This window comes from Gymnoscopelus microlampas (assembly GCF_963454915.1).
Source record: "Gymnoscopelus microlampas genome assembly, chromosome: 6".
NCBI classification, from domain to species: domain Eukaryota; kingdom Metazoa; phylum Chordata; class Actinopteri; order Myctophiformes; family Myctophidae; genus Gymnoscopelus; species Gymnoscopelus microlampas.
In genome coordinates this window covers 53,729,587-53,754,800 of record NC_139943.1, presented here as the reverse complement: position 1 = coordinate 53,754,800, position 25,214 = coordinate 53,729,587, and the positions used below count along the sequence as shown (strand labels likewise).

The 25,214-nt window shown below is 40.8% G+C and overlaps 1 protein-coding gene across 2 annotated transcripts; it reads right to left on the bottom strand.

Moving 5' to 3' along the window:
* Positions 1-289: 289 nt before the first annotated feature.
* On the bottom strand, positions 290-18,926 carry LOC311046522 (hyaluronidase-5-like). 2 transcript variants are annotated; one of them, XM_084058874.1, is made up of 7 exons: positions 18,683-18,925; positions 15,863-16,298; positions 13,724-13,995; positions 11,135-11,404; positions 9,638-9,727; positions 8,637-8,816; positions 290-1,852 (listed from the first exon to the last, which is right to left on the bottom strand). In XM_084058874.1, the coding sequence occupies exons 2-7, from the start codon at positions 16,275-16,277 to the stop codon at positions 1,607-1,609; spliced, it is 1,473 nt and encodes a 490-aa protein (XP_083915000.1). In that variant the 5' UTR covers positions 16,278-16,298; positions 18,683-18,925; the 3' UTR covers positions 290-1,606. The 2 variants fall into 2 exon arrangements, with proteins under 2 accessions (XP_083915000.1, XP_083915001.1); XM_084058875.1 differs by lacking the exon at positions 11,135-11,404 and having other exon boundaries at positions 18,683-18,926.
* Between the last annotated feature and the right edge of the window lie 6,288 nt (positions 18,927-25,214).

Sequence of the window (25,214 nt, the reverse complement as noted above, 5' to 3'; positions counted from 1 at the left end):
TTTTGCAGAATGTCCCATTTCACAAGTTTCCAAATGAACAAAAATGCTTTGAAATGATCAGATCGGCTATTTTCAAATAGCCTAAGTATGCATAGTGGTTAATGTTTTGTAATGATAATCAAAATCTACAAACTAGTACAATATTTGCCTCTGGGATGTAGTGGAGTAGAAGTAAAAGTATAGTAGATTGGAAATACTCCAGTAAAGTAACTGAGTAAATTGAGTAAATGTACTTAGTTACTTAGTTACACCAGCTGTTGAGTCATACAAACATTTCCAAAACTGAAATCTAGACGTCTTTATTCAAAGAAAAATCTACCTTAAAGATGCAGATTTTCAACACACAATGTTCAATACAGTTTGACAGAACAGTAGTCTCTGAAGCCAGACAACTATTCATCAATCTTCTAATGCTACATACAATGCTTAATGTTTTTCAAGCCAAAACCCCCTTTATAGCTGAGAGAGAAAACGGGGACCACCCCTACATATTGTATAAATTGTGTTGTATATTAAACTTTGTTTTGTTTTGTTTTTGAGAAAACCTTCCATGCAGCAACTTGATAAGAGGTTTTCAAAGCTAACTCACCATATTTGTACAATATTTTGAAAGTATAAAATTATTAAATATGTCTTTATATATTCAAGTTATTTGTCATATCTTCCCAGTGCAATCTTTGTTTTCAAAGCCTAAAAGGCCAAACATAAATGAAAATTGTATTCATATGTTACAATGTTCCAATGCAAAAAAACTCGAGTAAATCATTAATTGCAAATATTTGTATTACAATTACTCGTCAAGACGATAGTAAAACGTCATGATCATGACAGCCCTAATAACAATACCCACTTTAATGTCAATAAAGCATGTACTCCATCCATGGTATTTAGAGCAGGGGTCTTCAACGTTTTTCAGGCCAAGGACCCCTTAGCTGAGAGAGAGAGATGAAGCAGGGAACCCCCACTACAAATTGTGTTTTCAGACATTTAACCACCAAACTTGACCTTTGGCTCAGTACTTGGTCTACCTTTTTTTCTCCTTCTACACCAAACCTCTTCACAGAAAATAGCCGTGCGTTGTGAGCTTGCAGATCTGTTATTTTCGGCTAATGTTCCCCCCAGAATAGGGATGCTATAGGGCAGTGGTTCTCAAACCTTTTCATGTCAAGGACCCCCAAAAATAAATGTCTTTGGCCGCGGACCCCCATCTCAAACTACGTTGTTCCAGGGACCCCCCCTTTGCGTTACAAATGTTCGCTTAAATAATAAATAATATACAGTATATTTATATTCAAAGGTTTGCAAAAATTTTCAAGATTTTTCAAAAATAGAAGATCTACAATGAGTATGTATATCATACTTTTTGAATAGCCAAAGTATAAAAGGTTCAAATGATTGTGACGCTATATTAACACATGTTGCTGGGGACCCCCTGGAACCCCCCCAAGGACCCCACTTTGAGAACCAATACTATAGGGTTCAAGTGGTTAGTGTAAAAATAAAAATAAATAGTCGCTATCACACAAAGATTTGCCCCCCCCCCCTGCAGTATCTGAGGGCCCTTTATAGGGGTCCAGGACCCCCCCTGTTGACGAACCCCCTTGATTTAGATGACAAAATACATCCACAATAAAAGGAGCAGTAGGTGTGTGTGATGGGGGGTGAAGGTTAGCTGCCCCCCCGCAGAGTGGCTCCAGGCCATGTTGAGGTCCCGGTCGGGGATGACGTTCAGAGTGAGTGCCGACCGACACGGCGTCTCCGTGTAGCACAGACAGTCGAACCTCTGGTCGAACCAGTCAACGTCCTCCTGGGACATCTCGCCTTTCACCGTCAGCTGGCCGTTACTGTATTTCTTTCGTGAGGAACAGGGTCATTAGAGTTAATTAAAACTTGACTAAATAACGAAAACTGGAATTAATGAAACATTTTTAGTTTACTGAACAAATTCTTTTTTGAACAGCTGTGGTGTGTGTTTACAAAACAAACTAAAACTAACTGAAACACATGGAGAAATTGTCCTTAGTTTTAGCCTTTGTCAATATTTCACACATTTTTTGGGTGCATGAAATCTTATCTTAATATTTTCTTCAGAAATAGTGAGCCAATTTTTCAGAGCTTTCTGAATCTCGCCCTAGATTTCCCCCATTTTACGTAAAAAAACTAAACAACTAAAACTAACACTAAATACTAAGAAAAACACTAAACACAAAAAAAAGAATAATAATAAAACTAAGAATTAAAAAACTAATACAAATAAACTAGCAACGGCAGGTTAAAAACTAAAGTGAAATTGAAATCATGAAGTCAAAATGAAATGAATATAAAAACGCAATAGAGTACTGAAGTCCTGGCGTCACCCCCGCCAACCCGTGGGTCACAGAAGTATTTTTTCTATTGAAAATCCTTTTAGAGAAATCTTAGATCACGTCAACTGATCTGTGTTCCAAAAATAAACAAACCACCCTGGCAATTTTGTCAGGAATGTGACTGTATTAAACTGTATTTAATTTGCCTCTGTCCTCATCCGGTTACATGTTTTTAAGACATTGCGCAAGAGTTAGTTAGTTAGTTAGTTAGTTTTATTTCAGTCATGATTTTTTTTTTTTTTTTTTCATACATAACAGTTGAACATACAGTACAACTTTTTAAACAAAACAGTTGAACATATAGTACAACTTAGTCAACAAGATGACTATTTGACCGAAAAGGTATGGGCTGAAGCCGAAGCTTATTTTGCCCACCTTTTTACCATAAAAAAAAATGTTATCAAAGTAGCATAAGAGCAAACAAAAGAAAATGAACAAACACAGAGCTTCAAATATTACATTTCAGAACAGACGAAACAAAAAGAAACAACAATTTGTTTAGTTTTTCAGACGTAAACAGTTTGTTTATAGCTTTTTCTATTTATATTATAACAATATTTTCTATCACTAGCAGCATTTATACCGTCTTTATTTAGAATGTATTATTTTTATTATTCATTTATTTTATTTTATCAATTTTTTTATAAACTTTATCCTTTCTATTGTAGAGTTACTTTCCGCTACACTTTACATATATATGAAGTGATTGCTTCATACATATAATATATGCACTCAAATACACACTCACATACATATTTCTCCACATATGTATGCGTGCATATGAAAGTATGCCCACACACATATGGATACTCACTTTCATATTTATAGCTATTCATTGCATGTGTATGTAACTATCAATTACCTTTGCTTTATATAATTTCTTGAATGTTTTTATTGAGTTAGACATTTTGATTTCGTTTCCCAATGAGTTCCACAGATCAACCCCTATGACCGATATGCATCTCTCTTTGGTGTTGGTCCTTGCTTTTGTTTTTTTGAATATGGCAGTTCCCCTGAGTTCGTATCTGCTTTCTCTAGGCTTGAACAGCTCTTGCATGCAGCTTGGAAGTAGTTGGTTGTGTGCCTTGTACATTATTGCAGTGGAGTTGAGGTTGACTAGATCTTTCAATTTCAGTGTGCGGCTTTCTATGAATAGTGGATTAGTTGGAGCATAGTAATCAGACATATTAACTATTCTTATAGCTTTTTTTTGTAACATAAATATAGGTTGAATTATTGTTTTATAAGTATTTCCCCACACTTCCACACAGTATGTTAAATATGGCAGTAGTAAGGAGCAGTATAGTGTCTGGAGTGATTTTTTGTTTATGATTCCTTTCATTTTGTATAAAATTGCTATTGTTTTGGATATTTTTCTTTTTAAGATGTCTATATGTGGCTTCCAAGTAAGTTTGTTATCAATAATTATTCCTAGGAATTTTGTATGGTTTACTTGCTCTAATTCAATATCATTTATGGTTAAATGGATTGGAATGTTAATCTTTTTATTGCCGAAGATAATGAAATTTGTTTTACTTATGTTTAATGATAATTTATTTATGTCAAACCACTTTTTTAAGATTTTTAAGTCATTTTCCACTGCATGCAAGAGCTGCCCAAGGTCTGCACCTGAAGAGTACAGACTGGTATCATCTGCAAACAGAACGCAGTGCATATCCTGCAGGGCTTCACATATGTCGTTTATGTAGAGAATGAATAGTTTAGGGCCCAGGACCGAGCCCTGAGGAACTCCGAATGTTGTTTGTAGGGTTTCGGAGTCAACTCCATTTAAATTGACGTATTGTTTCCTATCTTTAAGGTAACTTTCGAGCCAAGATAGGGCAATACCCCTAATTCCATATCTATGCAGTTTTTTTAGCAGTATCCCATGGTCAAGAGTGTCAAAAGCCTTCTTTAAATCTATAAAAACTCCTACTGTGTATTCTGTGTTATCTATTGCTTTTGAAATATTTTCAACCAGTTCTATTACTGCCATTGACGTGGACCTGTTGGCTCTGAAACCGTATTGGTGAGTGCTCAGTAAGTGATGTTTGTCAAGGAAACTATCAAGCCTTTCCACAAAAAGTTTTTCCAGGATTTTGGAAAATTGGGATAGGAGAGAGATCGGTCTGTAATTTGTAAGTTGGTGCTTGTCTCCACTTTTAAATATTGGTATCACTTTGGCTGTTTTCATTTTGTCAGGGAAAATGCCGGTTTGGAATGATAGGTTGCAGATATGGGTAAACGGTGTTACAATGGTGTTGATTATATTTTTAACTATCATCATGTCAATGTTTGTGTAGTCAGTCGATTTTTTATTTTTGAATTTATTGACAATTTTTAATATTTCATGTTCATCTACACTATTTATGAAGATGGAATGTGAATTCATCTTTATGAGACTTTCATCCAAACCTCTCTTTTCTCTCGGCTCCTCAATCTCTTTTGCCAGATTAGGTCCGACATTTACAAAAAAGTTATTGAAGTTATCTGCGATTTCCTTTGCGTTTTCCGTTATGTTATTATCCGTTTTAAAAAACTTAGGGTACTCCGCCTTTCCATTGCCTTTCTTAATTATGCTATTTAATATTTTCCAGGTTCCTTGAATGTTATTTTTCTGTTGTTCCAGTAGCTTATGAAAGTAATCCTTTTTACTTGTTCTTATAATATTGATTAGTTTATTTTTATATTTCTTATATCTGATTTCTGCATCCTTGCTTCTATCCTTTAAAAATGTCTTGTAGAGTAGATTTTTCTTTTTACATGCATTGTTTATACCTTTGGTTAGCCATGGCTTTTCCTGTTTATGCTTATTTTTGTGAATAGTCCTTTTCAGGGGACAATGTTTGTCATACAGCTCCATTATTATGCACAGAAAGGCTTCATAGGACTCATTGGGCTCTATTGCAGCATAGACCTCACTCCAAGTCTGCTTGTGGATGTCAGCATTGAGGGCATTTATTGCTTCAGGTGTTCTTTGTCGTGTCATTACATAGGAGTGACTTGTATGTTTATTTTCCTTCCTGAGAAGTTGTGGAATAATGGCGAAGATAGGGAGATGGTCACTTATGTCATTGATTAGCAGTCCTGCTGTAATTTGGCTTTCTAGTGTATTTGTATAGATGTTATCAATCAATGTTGCTGTGTCTATTGTTATTCTGCTGGGTTTTGTAATAACTGGGAAAAGACTATTTGTAAACATGGTGTCAATGAAATTGTTTGTTTTGTTGTTACCATGGGGATTTAGAATGTCAATATTGTAGTCACCACAACATAGATGTATCTTATTGTTTTTTGTGTTGCCAAACATACTTTCAAGTTTTGAGTTGAAAGTGTCCAGGCAGGATCCAGGCGTTCTGTATACACAAGTGATGACTATGTTTTTGGAGTTTTCAACAAAAATTTCAACTGTGATGGACTCAAAGATATTATCTATGTTGGTTGTCATTCCTAAACTACATCTTAATGATTTGTCAACATATATAGCAACACCTCCTCCTATTTTATTTGTCCTGTGAGATGTGAATAGTTCATATCCTTCCATTTCGACGCTGTGGGTTTTGTCATCATCAAGCCAGGTTTCAGATATAGTGACCACACTGAATTTTTTAAACTGACACAGATAATCCCTTATATTTTTGAAATTTTTGTTTAGACTTCTGCTGTTAAAATGTATTGCTGAAAAATTCCCATCCATTTTTAGACCTTTGAATTGGTCATCAGTGTAGTACTGGCAATTTGTATTTAGGCTATTATAAAAATTATTTTCAGGATCTATGTCATTATCAATTTCATATGTTTTGTGTTCAATGGGATCAAAGCTTTTGAAATTGAGGTGTTCATACTTACTATAGAGATTTTCTACCTGTCCTCCGCTATTACTTTGGTTAATTATATCCTCAAAATCTTCCCCCTCAACATTGCTAAATGGAAGAAGAATTTCTTCAGAATCTGACATTTGGTTTTGATCTATAGCCATTATACATGTGGACACTCTTCATCGCAAGACAGTAGTGTATGGTCACACATTCAGGCTTGCGCATATACATACATACACACACAAACACACACAACCACTCACACTCACGCGCCTCCCCATTGGTGTCTTCCGTTGAGTCCTTAATATACACACAGCGTCTCTGAGTAGTCCATGATAGCCAGTACAATGCATACATTCCACTTCCATTCATTATTATCTTTAGTTGTTCCCTCGTGGAACTCATTAATACCATATAAGGTGCGGCACTTAGGGAACACGCACACACGCACACGCGCGCACACACACACCCACAGACACACCAAAGTGCAAAAAATAACTGCAAAAAGGCAGAAAAATCCCAAAAAAGGGCGCAAAAGGATATATAGAAAATACAAACTACACAAATAAAATAGAGGAAAAAAAATAGCAGCAGCAAGGTCCCGCGATGCATCGCAAGCAGCATAGCGGAGAAAAAAAGGAAAAACAAAGTCAGCAGAATCCAGCCAGTACGCATCCATGCACTGTTATTATATGTCCACAACAAGAAGCCATGCATTGTCCATCCAAAAGCAAAAATAAGTCCCATGCAGAAGAACAAAACAACGACAACAAAGAGCAACAGGCTTCCATGCAAAGTCCATGCAAAAGCAGACAAATAGAGAGGGGAAGAATCCATGCAAAAGTTTTGGGGGAAAAATCCATGCAAAAAATTGGGGGGAAAAATCAGAGCAAAATGCACATGTATTAGACAAAAAAAGAGGGTGAGATAATCCATCATGAGTTCTAGGGTTTTTCCTTCTCCTAGTCCTCTTTTATCAAAGCCATCAGGGCCCTTTGGTAGCCTTATCTGTACAAGTCTAGGTCGCTGAGTTGTCTTACCTTGACTATTTTGGCTTCTTCGGGCGTGGTTCCATTCAGTTTAATGAACACATTGCAGTTCCTGGTCCAGGTTGCTTGTATTTTGCTCTCTTTCCTCATGATGCGGGCCTCTCTTGCCATCCTGGCATTCTTCTGCGTCAGGTGCTCATTCATATAAACATTGGTGCCTTTTAGTTTCTTCCCTTGCATGAGTAGCTCTGTTTTGTGTTTCCGATTGACGAAGCGCATGATGATGGCTGGTTTGTTCTTCTGGTCCTTTCGGGGAAGAGTGTGGCACGCCGAGATGTTGTTTGGGTCCAGGTGGATGTTCTTGCTCTTGAAGTAGCTGGTGACTTGCATTTCGAGGGTTTGTAGGTCCTCGATCGGAGCGTCTTCTCCGTTACTTCTTCCTGGAGCGGCCGCTCTCGCATATGATCGAGGTTGTATTTCGATCCCGGTCAGAATCACATCATCTCTTCGTGAGTACTGTTCTAATTCTTCCACTCTCTGTTCAAGATGGTTGATCTTCTCATCTTTTTCGTTGGCCTGAGTTCTGAGGAGTGTTACCTCCTTCAAGAGCTCCGCCAGCACCACTTGTTGCTTGACAGCTTGGCTGATCTCAGCACTCATGTGGTTCATAGACTTACGGATATCTTCAATATCCTCCTCCAGCTTGCTTGCCTGCTTACTTGCCGTTCTAGTAGCCATGATTCAGTTTCCTTTTCGTTTGGATCGCTCTGAATTAAGTTTTATAAGTATTGTCATTCATTTGTTTGGGGAGCGGTTCCTCACGGCTCCGCTACCTCGCGCATGCGTACTGAGTTGCGCCCGTACAGATAACATTACTGATTCCCCTACTGGTCAAATGTTGAATTGCATCTTCTAATGCAAACTATTATGGAACCGGCTGAGGACTGAGGCAAATTAAATACTTTCTTCAACTCGTTGTATAGCTTTTATGGTGCGCTAGAACTTAAAACATCTGAGAGCATTGCAGAAAACCTTTACTTTTTGGATACGATGTGCAGAAAGGGGTAAGAAACATGTAAAATGGAAAATGTGCGACAATGTCCTGCTCAAACGGCAGAGGGAAACGAGGAACCTCATCTCGGAGCTATACAGCGGAGGGAGAGGTTCCGTAGGGGCTATCGTTTATCATGAGTTACATTTGATAACATCTGTGTTTGGATAAAAAATACATACTGTATTTTGTCTTACTCTTTAGATAATGAGTACTTTTTCTTTTTCATAAAATCGACGGGGTGATTTGTTTATTTTTGGAACACAGTTCTATTAATATGATATATGATCTAAGATTTGCCTGTGGGCCTTCCAATACAAAAAATGATGCTGTGACCCAGAGGGATAGCGCCCTCTAGCGTTAGTGATGTCAGACTTCGGTGCTCTATGAAAACATTGTAAACTCCACTAACATGGATGTAGAAGCGCCGAGGGTCCAGGTGCAGGTAGTCATCACTGTCCCAGTGCTTCCTCACACATCTGCCCTGGGACTGACACAGAGCCCTGCTGCACATCTGGGTGGCTGTGGACACGTTCACTATGTAGCGGTTCATCACCTTCTCCAAGTGCTGCCGAGCGTCGAAGCACGAGTCCTGGTGTGCAGCATGGGACGTGCAGAAAATGTTATGTGAAGGGCAGAGGCAGAAATTTAGAAAAGGGCACTTTTTGGACGAAGTTTTGTTTAACATTTCAAACCCGAAAATAGCCGATCTACGAGCTCACAACGCGTCGCGTTGTGAGCTTGCAGATTGGCTATTTTCGATGCACTACACTGCGCTCAACTAAGGATAATCAAGCCTTTACTGGATATGCGAGATACCGCATGGATTTATACACAGAGAACAATTCTGTCAAAATAAAAGTTCAGGAGAGTAAGAAAAAGGCAATTCTCTTGAATGCTGCCTTCGGGTGCGGCATGGAAATGCGGGCATTTGTGTATATTAGTGTTTTTTAACAGTTTATTAAAATAATTGATTTAATTGATTATTTTAAAACATATATTTACTAGAATTTACTTTGGGAGAAAACATTTTACATTTGTTTTTTTACCCCAAACAATCTGCGAAAATAGCAGATATAGTTTGTACTGTATAGGCCGGACATTTTCAGTACGGGGAAGTATAACATAGGGCTAGTGCTTAATCCGACCAATTCATATAATGGATTTGAAAAAAGAAAGTAATTTTTTTTGTTTTGTTTATTTATTCCTTGATATAAATACAAAGAAATATAAAACTACCCAGAAAACACGTTATTTCAAGGTTATTCATCTTGGAACGAATGGAAAGTTTCAGTCCTAGTGTATCATTCAAATGCAATTGACCGAAGGGTTTTCCTTATGTGACCTGCTTGCATACTGTGTGGTGTGATAATAAAATGAGAGTGAATTGAATTAAAAACCAGGCATATTTACCTCTGTGTTAGTGACGTTCATGTCTCCCCAGGACACCACACCGGAGGCACCCAGTGCTGCTGCTTCTCCAATGGTGTTCACCAGGTCATACTAGAAAACAACTGTTATTCAATCAAATAAACCCACGGAACATACTGTAGTTTAATAATATCAAACCTCACTTTTTCATTGCCACTCATAACTGGCTACAGTCCACATTGTGGGCTTGTAGATCTGCTATTTTTCAAATGTGCAACAAAGTGTGCAACAAAGTATATCAAGCCCTTTCCAGTCATTATTTAACCCATTAGGACCGGGAACGCATCTGTGTAATTTTTAGATTTCTTTGGGCTATTAAAAAATAGCAGATACACAAGCACTGAGTTCCACGCTATGAGCTTGTAGATCTGCTATTTTTGGAAAATCTTGAAAATGTATGCAAATCTTTGAATATAAATATACTGTATATTTTTTTAAGCGAACATTTGTAACTAAAATATTTGCTTCTGAGGGTCCCTGGAACAGCATATTTTGAGATGGGGGTCCGCGGCCAAAATACATATTATTTGGGGAGCAGTATGGGTTGGTGCTCCAGCCTGTGTCTTACGTTAGGAAGAAGCCCAACAAACCCACGGTGAGGCCTTTAAGGAGGGCCTTTCAGGCAAGCCGCAAGTGGAGCCTGCAGTACCACCACGGCCCAAGAAACCATCACGCCAGAATGAAATGTTTGGAGCGGGGGGGTCTGGTGCAACACTCAGGTCATGGACCTGGTGAGACGGAGGAGGGGCCTGGACAGGAGGTCATCGACAGAGCCTAGTCCCGCCACGTGCCAGAGCCTCCCCCGGTCCCGGCATGCAGAGTAGTTCCGGAGGACTGACCGTGGGTAGCTACTGGGATGTAAGTCAGGGCTTGATCAACCCCGGCTAGGTCACCTGGGCGAGGGTGTATGTTGTGAGACCCGAAACACCCGTCGACCCCAGGCTACAACACTGATGACACCATGTGATGTTTTTTCATTTATAGGGGGGTGCTTGACATGAAAAACTTCGAGGACCACTGATCTTAGCAACATAATTATTTTTTTGTTGTATTACTTTTAAAGACATTTGTAGAATCCCCAGAAGCAGAAGAAGATTTGAGCGAAAAATGTTTGCTTTAAAAATAAATATATATTCAAGGATTTTCAAGATTTTTCAAAAATAGCAGCTAGCGCGGCACTCGGTGTTGGGAGGCATGCGTTAATCCGACAGACCTTTTCTCCGACTATGTGGCATCCGCGTGCGGTTAGGGTTAGGGTGCGGGTTTGGTTCGGGTTTAGTATTGGAAACGTCGGAGCGCTGCGCTGTCGGAGGAATGCGCTGTCGGACTAACGTACTGCACCCCTCGGTGTTATGAGCTTCTATATCTGCTATTTTTGAATAGCACAAAGAAATTAAAAAAATGACACAGTTCCCGGATTGAATGGGTTAAAAATTGTCCTTTAAATATGAAACCATGATTACTGCACCTGAAACGCACCTCTGACATATATTCGTCGACGCTGTCCTTGTAGACAGGGCGGATGTAGGCGTAGACGGGCGTGGAGAAGTTGGGGTCGGCGAGCGTGGACACCCTCATGGCCTCCTGGATGCGATGGCGGACGTACATGCGGGCCTGGCGGGAGTCCCTGAGCACCTCCTCCAGGTAGATGGACGGGTAGAGAGCGGTCACCTCGTTCCACAGCCACAGCAGCTCGTCGTTGCGCTCCTTCTCGATCTCCGGACACTGACCGTCGTAGTCCTTAATGTCCTGGTTGTAGGGATGTGAATTATCGATTAATTCATTATTTCTATGTTTGATAACTTTATCGATCGATTAATCGATTAATTGATAAGTGGTGTTTTTTAGGACCGAAGGGAAAATTCTTCTCCCAAACCGCAGAAACATTATTGCCTCGATGCATATAACATTAACGAGTGTCAACGAGCATCAGCTGGACACCAATCTGGGAACCCACCATCAAAAAAAAGGAAAAACATCGCCCTCTGCTGAGATTAGCTGGACACAGACACACACACACCCAGTGTTGCCATGTCTGTTTATCATAAGCGACTTTTTTAAGGCTTTTTCTGTTAAGTTGCTTGTAAATATTAGTAGGTTAAATTATTGAAATAGCCCATGTATAGCCCAGGTTTAAAGTGCTCACGTGGCCGCTTGTTTTCCTTGACCTTGATGCTTATATCTCTTTCAATCTGGCAACACTGCACACACCCCCCCTCTGCAGTGCTCTATGGAGTCTCATTGCTCTACAAAAGCCCTTGAATATGATGGAATATGATTAAGGATGACTGTGATTATGGTAAGCTCATTTATATCACACAGATAAAGAAAAACATCACATGGATGCAACTGGGACGTATCATCAGTGTTGTAGCCTGGGGTCATAGGGTGTTTCGGGTCTCGCAACATACAACATACACCCTCGCCCAGGTGACCCAGCCAGGGTTGATCAAGCCCCGACTTACGTCCCAGTAGCACCCACGGTCAGTCCTATAGGGAAAGACAGTGCAGTCCGCTTCTCTGGAAGTACTCTGCCGGGACTCGGGGAGGCTCTGGCACGTGGAGGGACTAGGCTCTGTGGGTTGTCTCCTGGCCGGGCTCCTCCTTCGTCTCACCAGGTCCAGGACCTGAGCGCTGCGCCAGATCAGGTGCACCGCCCCGATCCAAACATTTCCTTCTGGCGTGATGGTTCTTTGGGCCGATACCACTAGATTGGGCTGTCTAATGGTATTAGCTCTGCTTGCGGTACGCTGGAATGGCCCTCCTAAAGGCCTAACCGCGGGTTTGTTGGGCTTCTTCCTCACGGAAGACACAGCATGGGGCGCTAACCCATACTGCTCCCGGGGTGCCGTCTACATTCCGGCTGTCAACAGTCTCTCCTGTGGTCACCAAACTATTCCTGGTTGTCACGTAGTCTATAAATTCCTATGAGCCACTATAAATAGAATAACTGATAAAGAAAAACATCACATGGATGCAACTGGGACGTATCATCAGTGTTGTAGCCTGGGGTCATAGGGTGTTTCGGGTCTCGCAACATACAACATACACCCTCGCCCAGGTGACCCAGCCAGGGTTGATCAAGCCCCGACTTACGTCCCAGTAGCACCCACGGTCAGTCCTATAGGGAAAGACAGGGCAGTCCGCTTCTCTGGAAGTACTCTGCCGGGACTCGGGGAGGCTCTGGCACGTGGAGGGACTAGGCTCTGTGGGTTGTCTCCTGGCCGGGCTCCTCCTTCGTCTCACCAGGTCCAGGACCTGAGCGCTGCGCCAGATCAGGTGCACCGCCCCGATCCAAACATTTCCTTCTGGCGTGATGGTTCTTTGGGCCGATACCACTAGATTGGGCTGTCTAATGGTATTAGCTCTGCTTGCGGTACGCTGGAATGGCCCTCCTAAAGGCCTAACCGCGGGTTTGTTGGGCTTCTTCCTCACGGAAGACACAGCATGGGGCGCTAACCCACATCATACCTGTAACTTTCACTAGCCCCGCCCCAAAAAAGAATTCAGTGTTTTTCTTTTCATTAGTTTTTTCTTCAATTAATTGAAAATCGAGTAAATTAATCAAATAAATTCTTAACGGTAGTTAAAGGACGACTTCACCACTTTTCAACCTATCTTCATATAATAGGTCCTCACTAATGCTCATGATAAAATGATACCATTTTTTTCTACTTGGTCTGTGTCTCATAGGAGGGCTGTGGACAGTCCAGAAACCCGTCTACCAGTGACATCATCGTTAGGCAGGATGTTTTTTCCCAAAAAGATTACAATTTTTTTATTAAGATTTTTATTAAGGCGAGAACAATGGGATCTATTATTGCATTGCAACTTTCCAGGAATACAAAGCCTGCAGTTTCTATTAGCTTGGATTCCCCATCGATGATGTCACTGGTAGACGGGATTCTGAACTGTCTACAGCCCTCCTCTGAGACACAAACTGATTAGAAAAAAATTGTACGGTCCATTTTATCATGAGCATTAGTGAGGACCTATTATATGAAGATATGTTGAAAAGTGGTGAAGTCGTCCTTTAATCGATCATAGATTAATTGCTAACACCCCTACCTGGTTGTAGTCGTAGTTGTAGCAGTCGGGGAACAGGTAGTAGCCCCACAGCCTCTTGGGCCTCAGCCTCTTCCCGATGCGGAGGGAGCGGGTGAAGTACCGCTGCGCCCCGCGGTCGAACAGCATCTTGGCCCGGGCTTCGGCTCTGTCGTCGGACAGGCTGGAGTTTCTCCTCTTCACCGACTCGATGGACATCTGCCGGTAGATGTCTTTGCTTCCCCAGTTTCGATTCCACTGCGGCCTCCACTCTTCGAAGTCGAGGACGGCCAGGCCTGATTGTATAGGGGGTCAAACAGTTAATTGATTTGATCGATTATACAAAATAATCAATGATCCATCATTTAATCAAATAATCTATGCTTATTTATATATCTCTGCTGTCCGGCAGTAACCAGCTATCTCCAAAAAGTTCATTTTTCAGGATTTTTTTTTAAAAAAAGTTGGGAGGTTTTGTTCATCATTGATAAGAACAACTGAATGGACCTCCAAGCTCACACAGACGTAAAGGGTGTTCAATAGCACTGATTTATGGGTATGAAATGCAAAAGCGGAAATATTTAGTTGGTTCCTGCCGGACAGCAACGATATGTATATTTTTTCCTAATGAAGTAGTTTTTCTTTTGTTGTTTTCTCCTCCCCCCCATGTAAAGTTAAAGCGTCTTTGGGTACTTAGAAAAGCACTATACAGTATACATTTGAGCTATTACTATTATTTTGGGCATGTCACTATTGGTGGAATTTTTAAAACACTTTGTAAAAACTTTCAAAAATAGTGAAAATAACAGCTGTTTAGATGTGCTATTTTCACAAGTTTTGCATGACACTGTTGTGCGACAAAGTCTATAATAGGGTCTAAAATGTTGATATACTGTAGTCATCTCTGTCGGTCATACCTCATATGTCCAAAGCTGTTACTTTTCACGATTCAAATAAAAAAATAGCAACAGTAGCAGATCTACAAGCTCGAGACGTTTCAAGCTTGCAGATCTGCTACTTTTGATACTTTTGTGTGATGCTGTAGTATGTAGTACAAGTTGATTTTACGGGGGAAAAAACACAAAAGGTTAATATGGAGATAATGGTTTCTGCCCGACAGCAACGAGATATGAAAAACCCTAGTCTTGACAGTTTGAAGTGTTATGGGGTTCAAAGGTTGTACTGGTCTTCACCTTTTGTTTTTAACGTTGAAAAGCAGTTGTAAACCTGTTATGATAATAGACAGTGATAATAGAATGTGACCTCCCAGACCCTGCCTCAGGTGTTAACCACAATATTATCCCCTGCGTGACTCCATTGTTAACTTTGGGCCTTTTCTGCCTTTATTGATAGTACACAGTATGAGAGACAGGAGACGGGGAGAGAGAGACGGGTGAGACGAGTGACATGCAGCAAAGGTCGTCGGGCTCAGGAGTCGAACCCGCGATTCGCTGTCAGCATTAGAGTGGATATGCGCCTGAACCACTAGGCCAGCAGCACCCCCTCGATTATTCAATTAATAGAAAAAGTTAATCAAATAACTGTTAAGAAAAACAATCGATAGTTAGTTACAGTATACATGGGCAACTAGCGGCCCGGGGGCCACACGCGGCCCCCACCTTCACTTAATGCGGCCTGCAGGTTAATATGGGAATACTGATATATTATTGATTTCAGCTGGTCCAATTGCAAACATGCAAACATGACCCGCTTTAATTACTTCAGTCAATATCATAGTAGCTTAATGACTAGTATCAAAATTCTATTTTCTTTTTTATGTCCAATGTATGTGTATTTAAGTTCATAAGGTTAACATGAATTTAACTAAATGCATTTTAAATTAAATAAAAATGTTACTTTTCAGGATTCCAATTCAAAAAGAGAAAACAATAATTCAGTGTTTCAATTCAAAAATAGCAGATCTACAAGCTCAAAATGCGTGAGTCAATGAGTTTTGAGCTTGTAGATCGGCTATTTTTGCTAGTTTTGTGTGACATATAATGGCGAAGTACGGCATTAATTTACGAAAAAAGTTAAAATATGGAAATAAGAGGTGTCTGCCCGACAGTATATGCAAAGTGGCCCTCTGGAGTGAGTGTGGAAATATAGTGGCCCTCTCCATAATCAAAGTTGCATCACCCATGAGTTACAGCCTTTCTTTACCTGCTTGGCCTTCTTCCGGGATGTAGTTCTCGATATCGTCCTCGGCCGCCTCGCGGTGATCGTCCAAGTCAATGAACTGCGGGAGGCCCTCCTCGAACGTCTCACCGGTGTCCATGTCCACGTACGGGAAGATGCCGAAGCGGTCGATGTAGAAGATGGAGATCCTCTGGTTGGTGGCCGTCTTCAGCGTGCTGCTGACAAACTGGAAGTAGGACAGGTCCAGGCCGATCCCGAAGCGGCTGTCGCACAGCTCCGTGGGAGCGTTCCACATGAAGAGGAACGGGTGGGCGGGATCCACGGGCGGGTCGGTCCTGGTGAACGCCCGGCTGGTGGGAAGTACGGCCGCTGAGATGATGAGGAGATGATGGAGCAGCAAGCGGAGCTTGACTTCATGGGGCGGTTGGGCCGATTTCATGCTGAAATCGCGGGTCTGGTTCTGAAGGAGCCAAAGACGGAAAAAATGAATTATGAAGACATTTTACATAAAACATACAATTGGACTTGCACAGCCATATTGGAAAGAAATTGGGACTCCTCCTTACTTCCTTCACAGGTGCTAATGATACATACGAAGGCTCTGTTCCGTTAAGTGTAGCCCAATGGTTCTCAAACTTTTTAATTTCAAGGACCCCCATAACTGTGAGAGCGTACAAATGGAACCAAATGGTTCCATTTGTACGCTCTCTGAGTTACACGCCCGTAAGGGGCCAATTGGAACCCCCTCAAGGAACCATGAAGGTCCCTGGACCACACTTTGAGACCCACTAGTGTAGCAGAGTGTTTCCAGTGAGCCAACATGCACAATATCAGCACCCTGACTCTGTTTGACCAGAATGGAACAGAGCCTTAATTGGTATGATTGGTAACACCTGTGAAGGAAGTAAGGAAGAGGCTCGATTTCTTTCCAATATGGCTGCTGTGCATAGAGCCTATTAAAGTACTACAAGTGAGGCTTTCAGGTGGCGCAGTGGCACGACCACGAAGGTTGTGGGTTTGAATCCACCGTGGTGCATCCAGTTTTGTCGAGCGTCTATATGAATACAATTGACCGTGTTCGAAGAGGGAAGCCGGGCGGGGAAGGGTGATATTTGTCACTGCACGTAATCCTATACGGGTTGGGCGCTGGCACCAGTCAGCAGGGAGTGTAGGGCGGGAGGAGAAGAACTAAGGCTCTACGCCCTGCCGGTGGGGGCTCCTCTCTGGCAGGTGACTCAGTAGGATACAATAACAGTGACAACACACATAAATGTGTGTGGGGAGGAATTAAGTGGCATAACGACTACATTGGGGAGAAAAGGGGGTATGAAATGATGGGCAATGCTAGTGTGTGTTCAGTAACAGTGGGCCTCCCTGTCTCTCCAGCTCTTTATTAAACAGAATATACAATGTTTGAGGACGGGATACCAATTTCAGCCAATGAGGAAAGAGAACTCGTACAGGATAGACAAGTGAAATTTGACGTGCTTAAACAAATAAATGAGCAGGCAAATTTGGAACTCGGAACACAAGCGAGTATAAATGATCTTCGTGATAAAATAGGCAACCTACCTGAAGGTATTTTGCTTATTAAAGAGTTGGAGAGACAGGCAGACCCCTCTTAATGAACAAACAATGATTTCTATCAGAATATGAAGATTGAACCTTGTACTTTAACCAAAAATTCAACCTTTTAGTTTAAAAGCAAGTAAATATTGTCTCAGTAATTTGAAATGTAAACATAATTCAGCATTGTATTAAATGACATCTGCTTGGCATGTGGTACAATACTGTAAAGCAAGATGATTTGTGGTTTTTAATTTCCTTGAAGACAGGCATCCGCAAAAGCAATTATTTGGATGTTTTAATTTCCTCGTAGACGGGTATCTGCAAAAGATATTGTTACCGGAATGGAGTTAATCTCAGTTGTAATCTGCTGCTTGCGCAATATGAACAATTAAATGAAATATTATGTCCTGAGAAGCAGGCTCAAATTCAGCACATGTATTCAATATTGACTTTGGAGGCTTCCCTTTTCACATATTGCCAGGAAAGAGTTGACCATCTTTTAAAGGTAACCACTTGAACCCTAGCGTCCCCATTCTGGGCATATCATAAAAGGCATAAATTCTGCAAAAATAGGGAGACGTCCAGCAAAAAAATAGCAGATCTACAAGCTCACAATGCACCTTGTGTGCTTGTAGGTCAGGTATTTCAGCAAATAGATTTGTTTTAGAGGGGAAAAAAGGAGAGGACCAAGCATAGACCCCTGGGGGACTCCGGTCAACAGGGTTTTAAGTGGTAAATAATTCAATCCAGGTTTTGCTATAATCACAAAATTAATGTTGAAATGACATTAACCTCTTAATCCCTAAGTATACTTTGTTGTAAAACAAATTGCGAAAATAGCTGATCTACAAGCTCATGCTTGTGAACTTGTAGATCTGCTTTGAAACAAAACAAAAAAAGGCAAAATATTTGAAAGAAATTGTGCACATTTTGAAAATGCGCCCATAATAGGGACACAGGGGATAATGTGGTTAACACCAGAGGCAGGGTCTGGGAAGTCACATGTTAACTGTCTATTATCATAACAATGTTAACATGGTTATTAAGTCACTCTTCTCAATTAATCATCACGACAGTTACAGTACAGCTGTTGACCCTGACCCCATTAACACACCCTTTGGTTTACAACCGCTTTCTAACGTTAAAAACAAAAGGTGAGGAGAAGACCAGTCAACCTTTGAACCCCATAACAAATACTCACAAAAGACATTCAACATGTCAAAACAATACTAGGAAAGTGGTAAAAAGAAAGAAAATACATATCAATGTACCAACCTGTTCCAGAGATTCTGGTAAAATTGCTGCAGTCTACAACACACACCTGGCACGCTCTTTCTTTGAGATGATTATTAACTTGTCGCCATAAACGTCACCCTGCAGTAGTATCTCGTGTGTGAGGAACTCAAATAGATTGTCTTTAAATAAGTTCTGAGACATGCTTTGAGGCTAGTTTAAGTTACATGGAAAGACACTTGTGGTAACTTGTCTTGGAAAGCAGGAACCTGATTCGTCGCCTCTCGCCCCGAGGCGGCGTGCTTGATTTTTTGGGATCTTCACGGACATTTTAACAGGCTGAAAAGATTTGTAGAACAGTCTGTGTATCAGGACAATGTGTGGACCCCGCTAGCTACTACTCATATCCTCAGAATGTGTCGGGGCACGCAAGGAATGTGTTCTATCCTGTTTCTACTTGGTCAGCTCCAGTTGGAAAACTACAGTGATAAACTGTTTACTGAGCTCAGCTTAAAGAGAATTATGACAAACCATTTTGGTGTGGTTTCCATCCTGAGTCAGGACCAACGTGATCAGGAACATTGATCAATCTGAGGATTCGCTTGTTGGTTATAGAGGGGTTAACTGTTTGTTCTGATTCACATGTTGGGAGTGCACACACACACACACACACACACACACACACACACACACACACACACACACACACACACACACACACACACACACACACACACACACACACACACACACACACACACACACACACACACACAGAGAGAGAGTAAGGTGCATGCATGTCCTCTCTTGCTTCTGTATCTCTTTTTCACGTTTTAATCACTTAGTAATGCTTATTTGTTTAACACAAGCAGTGCAGGAATTCCAGGGAGGCCACGAAGGCAATGGCCATCGTTGCCCCTCAGTTTGGCCTTTGAAAAATGGACGACACCAAAGGCCAAGTGGCCGTGCCCCTAAAATAACGAAATTCCAGGCCTGGGTGTAAGTGATCTTATGTTAAAGCAAGTGTTAAATAGCTCTATATTTCCATTGTAATTTATTTCAACATTTAATGAGAGGATAAACCCCTTGAAATGCATCATCTCATTTTCAAGGGGTCCTCGGGCACATACAAACAATGACAATAAATAAAACAATCATTGCTATAGAGTGTTTGTTCAGTAACAACTCTCCAGCTCTTTAGTTAACAGAAAATGCATTTTCAGGTTGGGATACCAATTTCATCCAATCAGGAGAGAGAACTCCTACAGGTTACAGGGTAAACACGTTGGAAGTGATGAATCGATAAAATGTATTTTATGCTTATGAAAGAGCTGGAGAGACAGGGAGTCAGTCCCATGTTACTGATGCTCTTGTGTCAGTCTATAATAATAATTACTATCAAAATATAGAGCTTAACCTTAACAAAAAACTTTTTATTTGAACAAAAAACCTTTTGTTTGAACAAAAAGCTTACTATAGCACCTTTACTTTCTTGATTATATGAACAAATGAATGAATCTGACATTTGACCAAATGTGTGTTCATCCAGATAAGTTTTATCCTAGCACTTATTAAAATCTTATCTTATTTACAGTATATCTTGCTTTGTAACTCATGTGTATTATGCTACATCACACTTTATGTACAAAACGTTTTGTCAAGATCATGCTCTGATTTGACAACCAGTTGAATGCATAATCAATTAAATGCACATCATTATTTAACTTGGTTGGTTACCCACGTTAAACATTGTCCACATCTGCATTGTTATCCATGAATGATTAAGCTAATTATTGACTAATTAGTTTTGAGATATGATGATGACCCCATTGCTTAACAAAAACAAGCTTGCATTGGTGTAGTTTACATGAAAGCCATGAGGTAATGTTGTTGTTACTCAAGAAAAAACAGAACAGTAACGTTAAAGAACAGGAGAAGCATGATTTAAAGGTACGCCTATACAATAAGGAATGGTTTAACAGCATTTTGGCGATGAATAAGTGAAAATGAGCTGTTCTAGTCTGCCATTCTTCTTATCTGTGATTATAGCATTGTCTTTTTCTTTCTTTTTTTATATCAGGCCCAGTTTTCACTTTTTAAAAAAACTATTTAGCTCATGATCCCATATTTCACACACAATGTAAACATTCTAAACAGGTATTTATTTCCTCTTGCAAGTGTTTGAAACAAATAACCTAAGCAACGCAAATTCCACTGCCAAGGCCTTGGGGTCAAACTGACTTGTTAGTAGGCCCTATATACAAGAGTTAGTTATGTTGATAACAAGTTAATCATACTTGTGAAACAGTTAACGTGCACTTACATTAAGTTGTAGCAATACGCTCTGGAAGGAACAGCGATAACTTCAAGCCATGGGTTCCACCTGTTAAAACGGAGGTTCCACCTGCTAGCCATTCATCCTGGACACACTGACGGCAGTGACAACTGAACAATGACACGCAGGCACACAACATGTTCTCAGTGTTGATTAAAGCACACACAGGCCACATAGGCTACATTATGTGACTGAGGAGATATGCGAGTCATGATTGATAGGGAAGACAGGATATGAATAAGAATAGATAGAAAACATGATGTTCTATGGGTTGTGTTTCAGCATTAGTGACATTCTGTATCCTTGGGGCCTGCAGTGTGGTGATAAAGGAGAGCAACGTAGTGACTGAAACACATGCTTACAGAATTTAACCCATTTCAATCCGGGAACGCATCCGTGTCACTTTAAGTTTTCTTTGGCTATTCAAAAATAGCAGATCTACAAGCTCATAGCACGGCACAGAGAGCTTGTAGATCTGCTATTTTTTTTAAATCGTGAACATTTGTGCAAATCTTTGAATATATATATTTTAAATCGAACATTTGTAATTTGTCAAATATTTGACAAATGTCTTCTAAATCCTAACAGTTTGTTTTTTTGAAAAAAAAACTATTGTTGCTATGTCAGTGGTGCTCAAAACTCTTTCATGTCAAGGACCCCCACAATTATATGTATTTAGTTCCATGGATCCCCAGAAGCAAAGATTTGAGTAAAAAAAGTTGTTTCAAAAAATATATATGTATTCAAAGATTTGCACAAATGTTCAAGATTAAAAAAAAAAGAAGATCTAAGCTCATAGCGCGACACAGAGTGCCGCCCTATGAGCTTGTAGATCTGCTATTTTTGAATAGCCCAAAGTATAAAATAATAGTTATAGCTCAAATCTAAAATGACATGCGTTCCCGGATTAAATGGGTTAAAGAGTGACTTGGGTAGTAAGTATAACATACATTATGTACACTACACATACTGGAATGTGGGTCAATGCGTATATCACAACAATGTAACATTTCCCAGCAAATATAAAGCAACCACAAAGAGTAGTCAACATTGCCTGGTTTTAGGTTTCCCCCCCAGACACTTGCTTTTAATCAAACTATGGCAGCAGCAGACCTTGGTCCGTGATTTATGGCTGGAAATTCCATTCACGTTTGATTGATGGTTTGCACCATGTGTTGTTCAAAGTCTGAGACAGCGGGTTTCCCTTCACTCAGACACTCTCTTTGTCTTTTACGACATTATAAGCTACTACTATATTTGCTATGTTAAAGGGATAATTATTTTTTTTCTATCGATTAGTCACCCCATGGAGACTTCAATTCATGGATTAAAAAAAAAAAATGTCCCAAAAATGTCCCATTCCTAAGCCAATATGATCAGCGGACAGGTAGGCAGCGGTTCCGGTAGGAGGCACAAACTCTTTGTGTCTCCTTTGTGTCTCCAAAAAGTCTCCATGGGGTGACTAATCGATAGAAAAAAATGACATTTTGGGGGTGAACTATCCCTTTAATAATGAGACTATAATGTGAAGTGTAATGCATTGATATATAGGCCTACATGCCCCAAAATCCTACATGGCAAGATTTTATAAATGTAACTGCAGGATAAAACATGAATATTGATCATTATTATTGCACTGAAAAGTAGATAATAATAATAATAATAATACCACTTAATGAGTGGTGATCATCTGAACGAGATGGTTCATCTCAAGGGGTTATTCCCAATAAAGAATTTCAATATCTTCCTACTTGCCTGAAAGACTTGTTATCTGCCCCAGCCAATGACAGAGAGCATGAGAGAGAGATAGTGCCAAATCACAACAGAACTTATCTCATGACACTATTAAGTCACACCAAGTGTTCATTTATAAGTTACATGCAATGTTACAGATTGTAATGAGCAAGCAGGCAGTAAGAGAGTGACTGAAGATACTGCAAATTGTCCCGCCCTTAGAGCTAGGCCTACAACCATAGGCCTACAACAAAACTTACAGTATTGTGTGTGAGGGAGCTGTCAATCAATCCTAGGTTGCCTCACAGCAGGCCAGGTAATCAGCGAAGTGAAAACACCTGTGTGAACTTCCTGTTGATCATCCTGCTCTGTGCCTCACCTACAATGCTCTGCACTGGGGCCTCACAAAACTTACACAGTAATAGTAGTTGTTACTTCACCAGCCACAAACACAAGTGAAATAGTTTTTCTTAGGAAATATGGTGCCACTTGGAGGGTAGCAGAATGACTGTACAATGCGTGCAAAGTGGTACCAGATGTTCGTTGACGTGGTGTACAAGGTGATGCAACAGTTAGCGGTTAGCAATAATTTGCTGCCAAATTAGACTATCAGCTGTTATTGTTGAAGCAGCCAGGCTGGAGAAGTTGGATTACTGAGGGCAACAATGCATGCATTTGAGGATTACATATATCCTTGCTTATTCAAGGACATGAGAAAATAGCTTTTGATCAACAAAGCAGCTGCTGCAGGCAGTTTGTTGTTTGCCGTGTCAGCCCTGATATCAGTTATTATCAGCCTAGGTCCTTTTATCGCTCCCATTGGGCTAATACATGCTGGGTATGTGGTATATAGATCGTATCACTGAGGCATCCACCATTGCCTGAGGTTGGTTATAAAGTTGCTTATCAAGTCCACAAAGACAATGAGAAAATCTTTGCTAATTCCCCAGGTGTCCTTGTTGCTGCCAACTCCCACCCTGCCTGAGGAGGGTGTATACAATAAAGAGGGTGAGTTGTTTTAGGCTTACTTTATTTGAACAAAAGTTTGAATTGGCTAAAGAACAACCAAACGTGTGCAGGCACAGCTAACAGACACTGGTTATCAAAGTGATTGATTGAATACTTTATTAGTCAGAAATGTAAACAGCACGAGGTACATTCAGACATGAACCCAGTCAATCCGGGAACGCATCTGTGTCACTTTAGATGTATTTGGCTATTAAAAAATAGCAGATATATAAGCCCATAGCGCGGCACCGAGCGCTATGAGCTTGTAGATCTGCTATTTTTGAAAAATCGTGAAAATGTGTGCAAATCTTTGAATATGTGTGTGTGTATATATATATACTAGAGTTTCGGGGGGCTACGCCCCCCTCAACCCCAGCCGCGCACGGGGCCCAGCGTGGCCGCGTGTATATTGGGGTACTGAAATTGCTGGAGTAAAACTGTGGAAAAGTTAAAAAAAAAAAAAAAAAAAAATTGAAAAAAATATATTTTTGATGTTTGAGGGGGACCCCCGCGGACCCCCTGCTGGTCGACGGACCCCCTGTGGAGTGTTGGGACGCGCGGGGACCCCCCTGGAACATGGCGGACCCCTTCGGTGTTTTTTTTTTTTTCATGAAGGTGGTTGCTTGTTTCTGGCGCTTGTTTTTAGAGAACCTGGCATGCCAACGACTTGGCAACCCGAGTTGTTTGTGTTTGTGTTTGGGATGAACATGGCACGTGAAGGACGGACATAGTGTGATCGAGACATGAGTGAAGTGAAAGTAACGGCCTGGGTGGAACAAAGGAGGTACTAAGAAGGGGGGGGGGGGGGGGGGTTGAAGCAAAGGAGCTGCGTGTGTGTTGGTGTGGAGGAGATGGGCAGAGTGCAATGGCGGCGCAACCCAGCGCATGCTGCCGCACGTTACACCAGAAATGGTGCCTGGAGAAAATGGTGACCAAAAAAAAAGTTTTGAAAAAAAGGAAAAAACCCCCGCAGCGGCTGGCTGCTGTTGTGGTGATGAGGTCGTGCGCACGGTAAACGGTACGAAGCTGCCTCCCCTTCCGTTTTGTCCGACATTTGGTGAGTAGAATTAATTATGTTGCGCGGTGGAAAAGGTGTAGTGTGCAGTGAGATGTCCCCTACGCGAGGCGTAAATTCAGCGCGGCGGCCGTGGCGAGTCAGTTGGCGACATGTGGTCTGGCGGTGCGTTGTTTATTCGATAACAGAGCTGTGGGGTGTGGACACCGAGGGTGCGGAAGTCCGTCGCCATTTATATAGTTAGATATATAATTATTATTATTATTTTTTTAAGCAAACATTTGTCACTAAAATCTTTGCTTCTGGGGTGTCCCTGGAACAATATTTTACAAATGTTCGCTTTGAAAATCATATTCAAAGATTTGCACTTAATTTTCACGATTTAAAAAAAATAGCAGATCTACAAGCTCATAGTCGGTGCCACGCTATGAGCTTGTATATTTGCTATTTTTGAATAGACACGTATAAAATAATGGTTTAAG

Excerpts from the sequence above, each read along its gene's own strand:
- LOC311046522 (XM_084058874.1), bottom strand. The coding sequence starts at position 16,277 with ATGAAATCGGCCCAACCGCCCCATGAAGTCAAGCTCCGCTTGCTGCTC. Across the intron at positions 9,728-11,134 it reads TCGACGAATATATGTCAGAG|TATGACCTGGTGAACACCAT; the intron begins GTGCGTTTCAGG and ends GTTGTTTTCTAG. Across the intron at positions 8,817-9,637 it reads TGAACGTCACTAACACAGAG|GACTCGTGCTTCGACGCTCG; the intron begins GTAAATATGCCT and ends GCTGCACACCAG.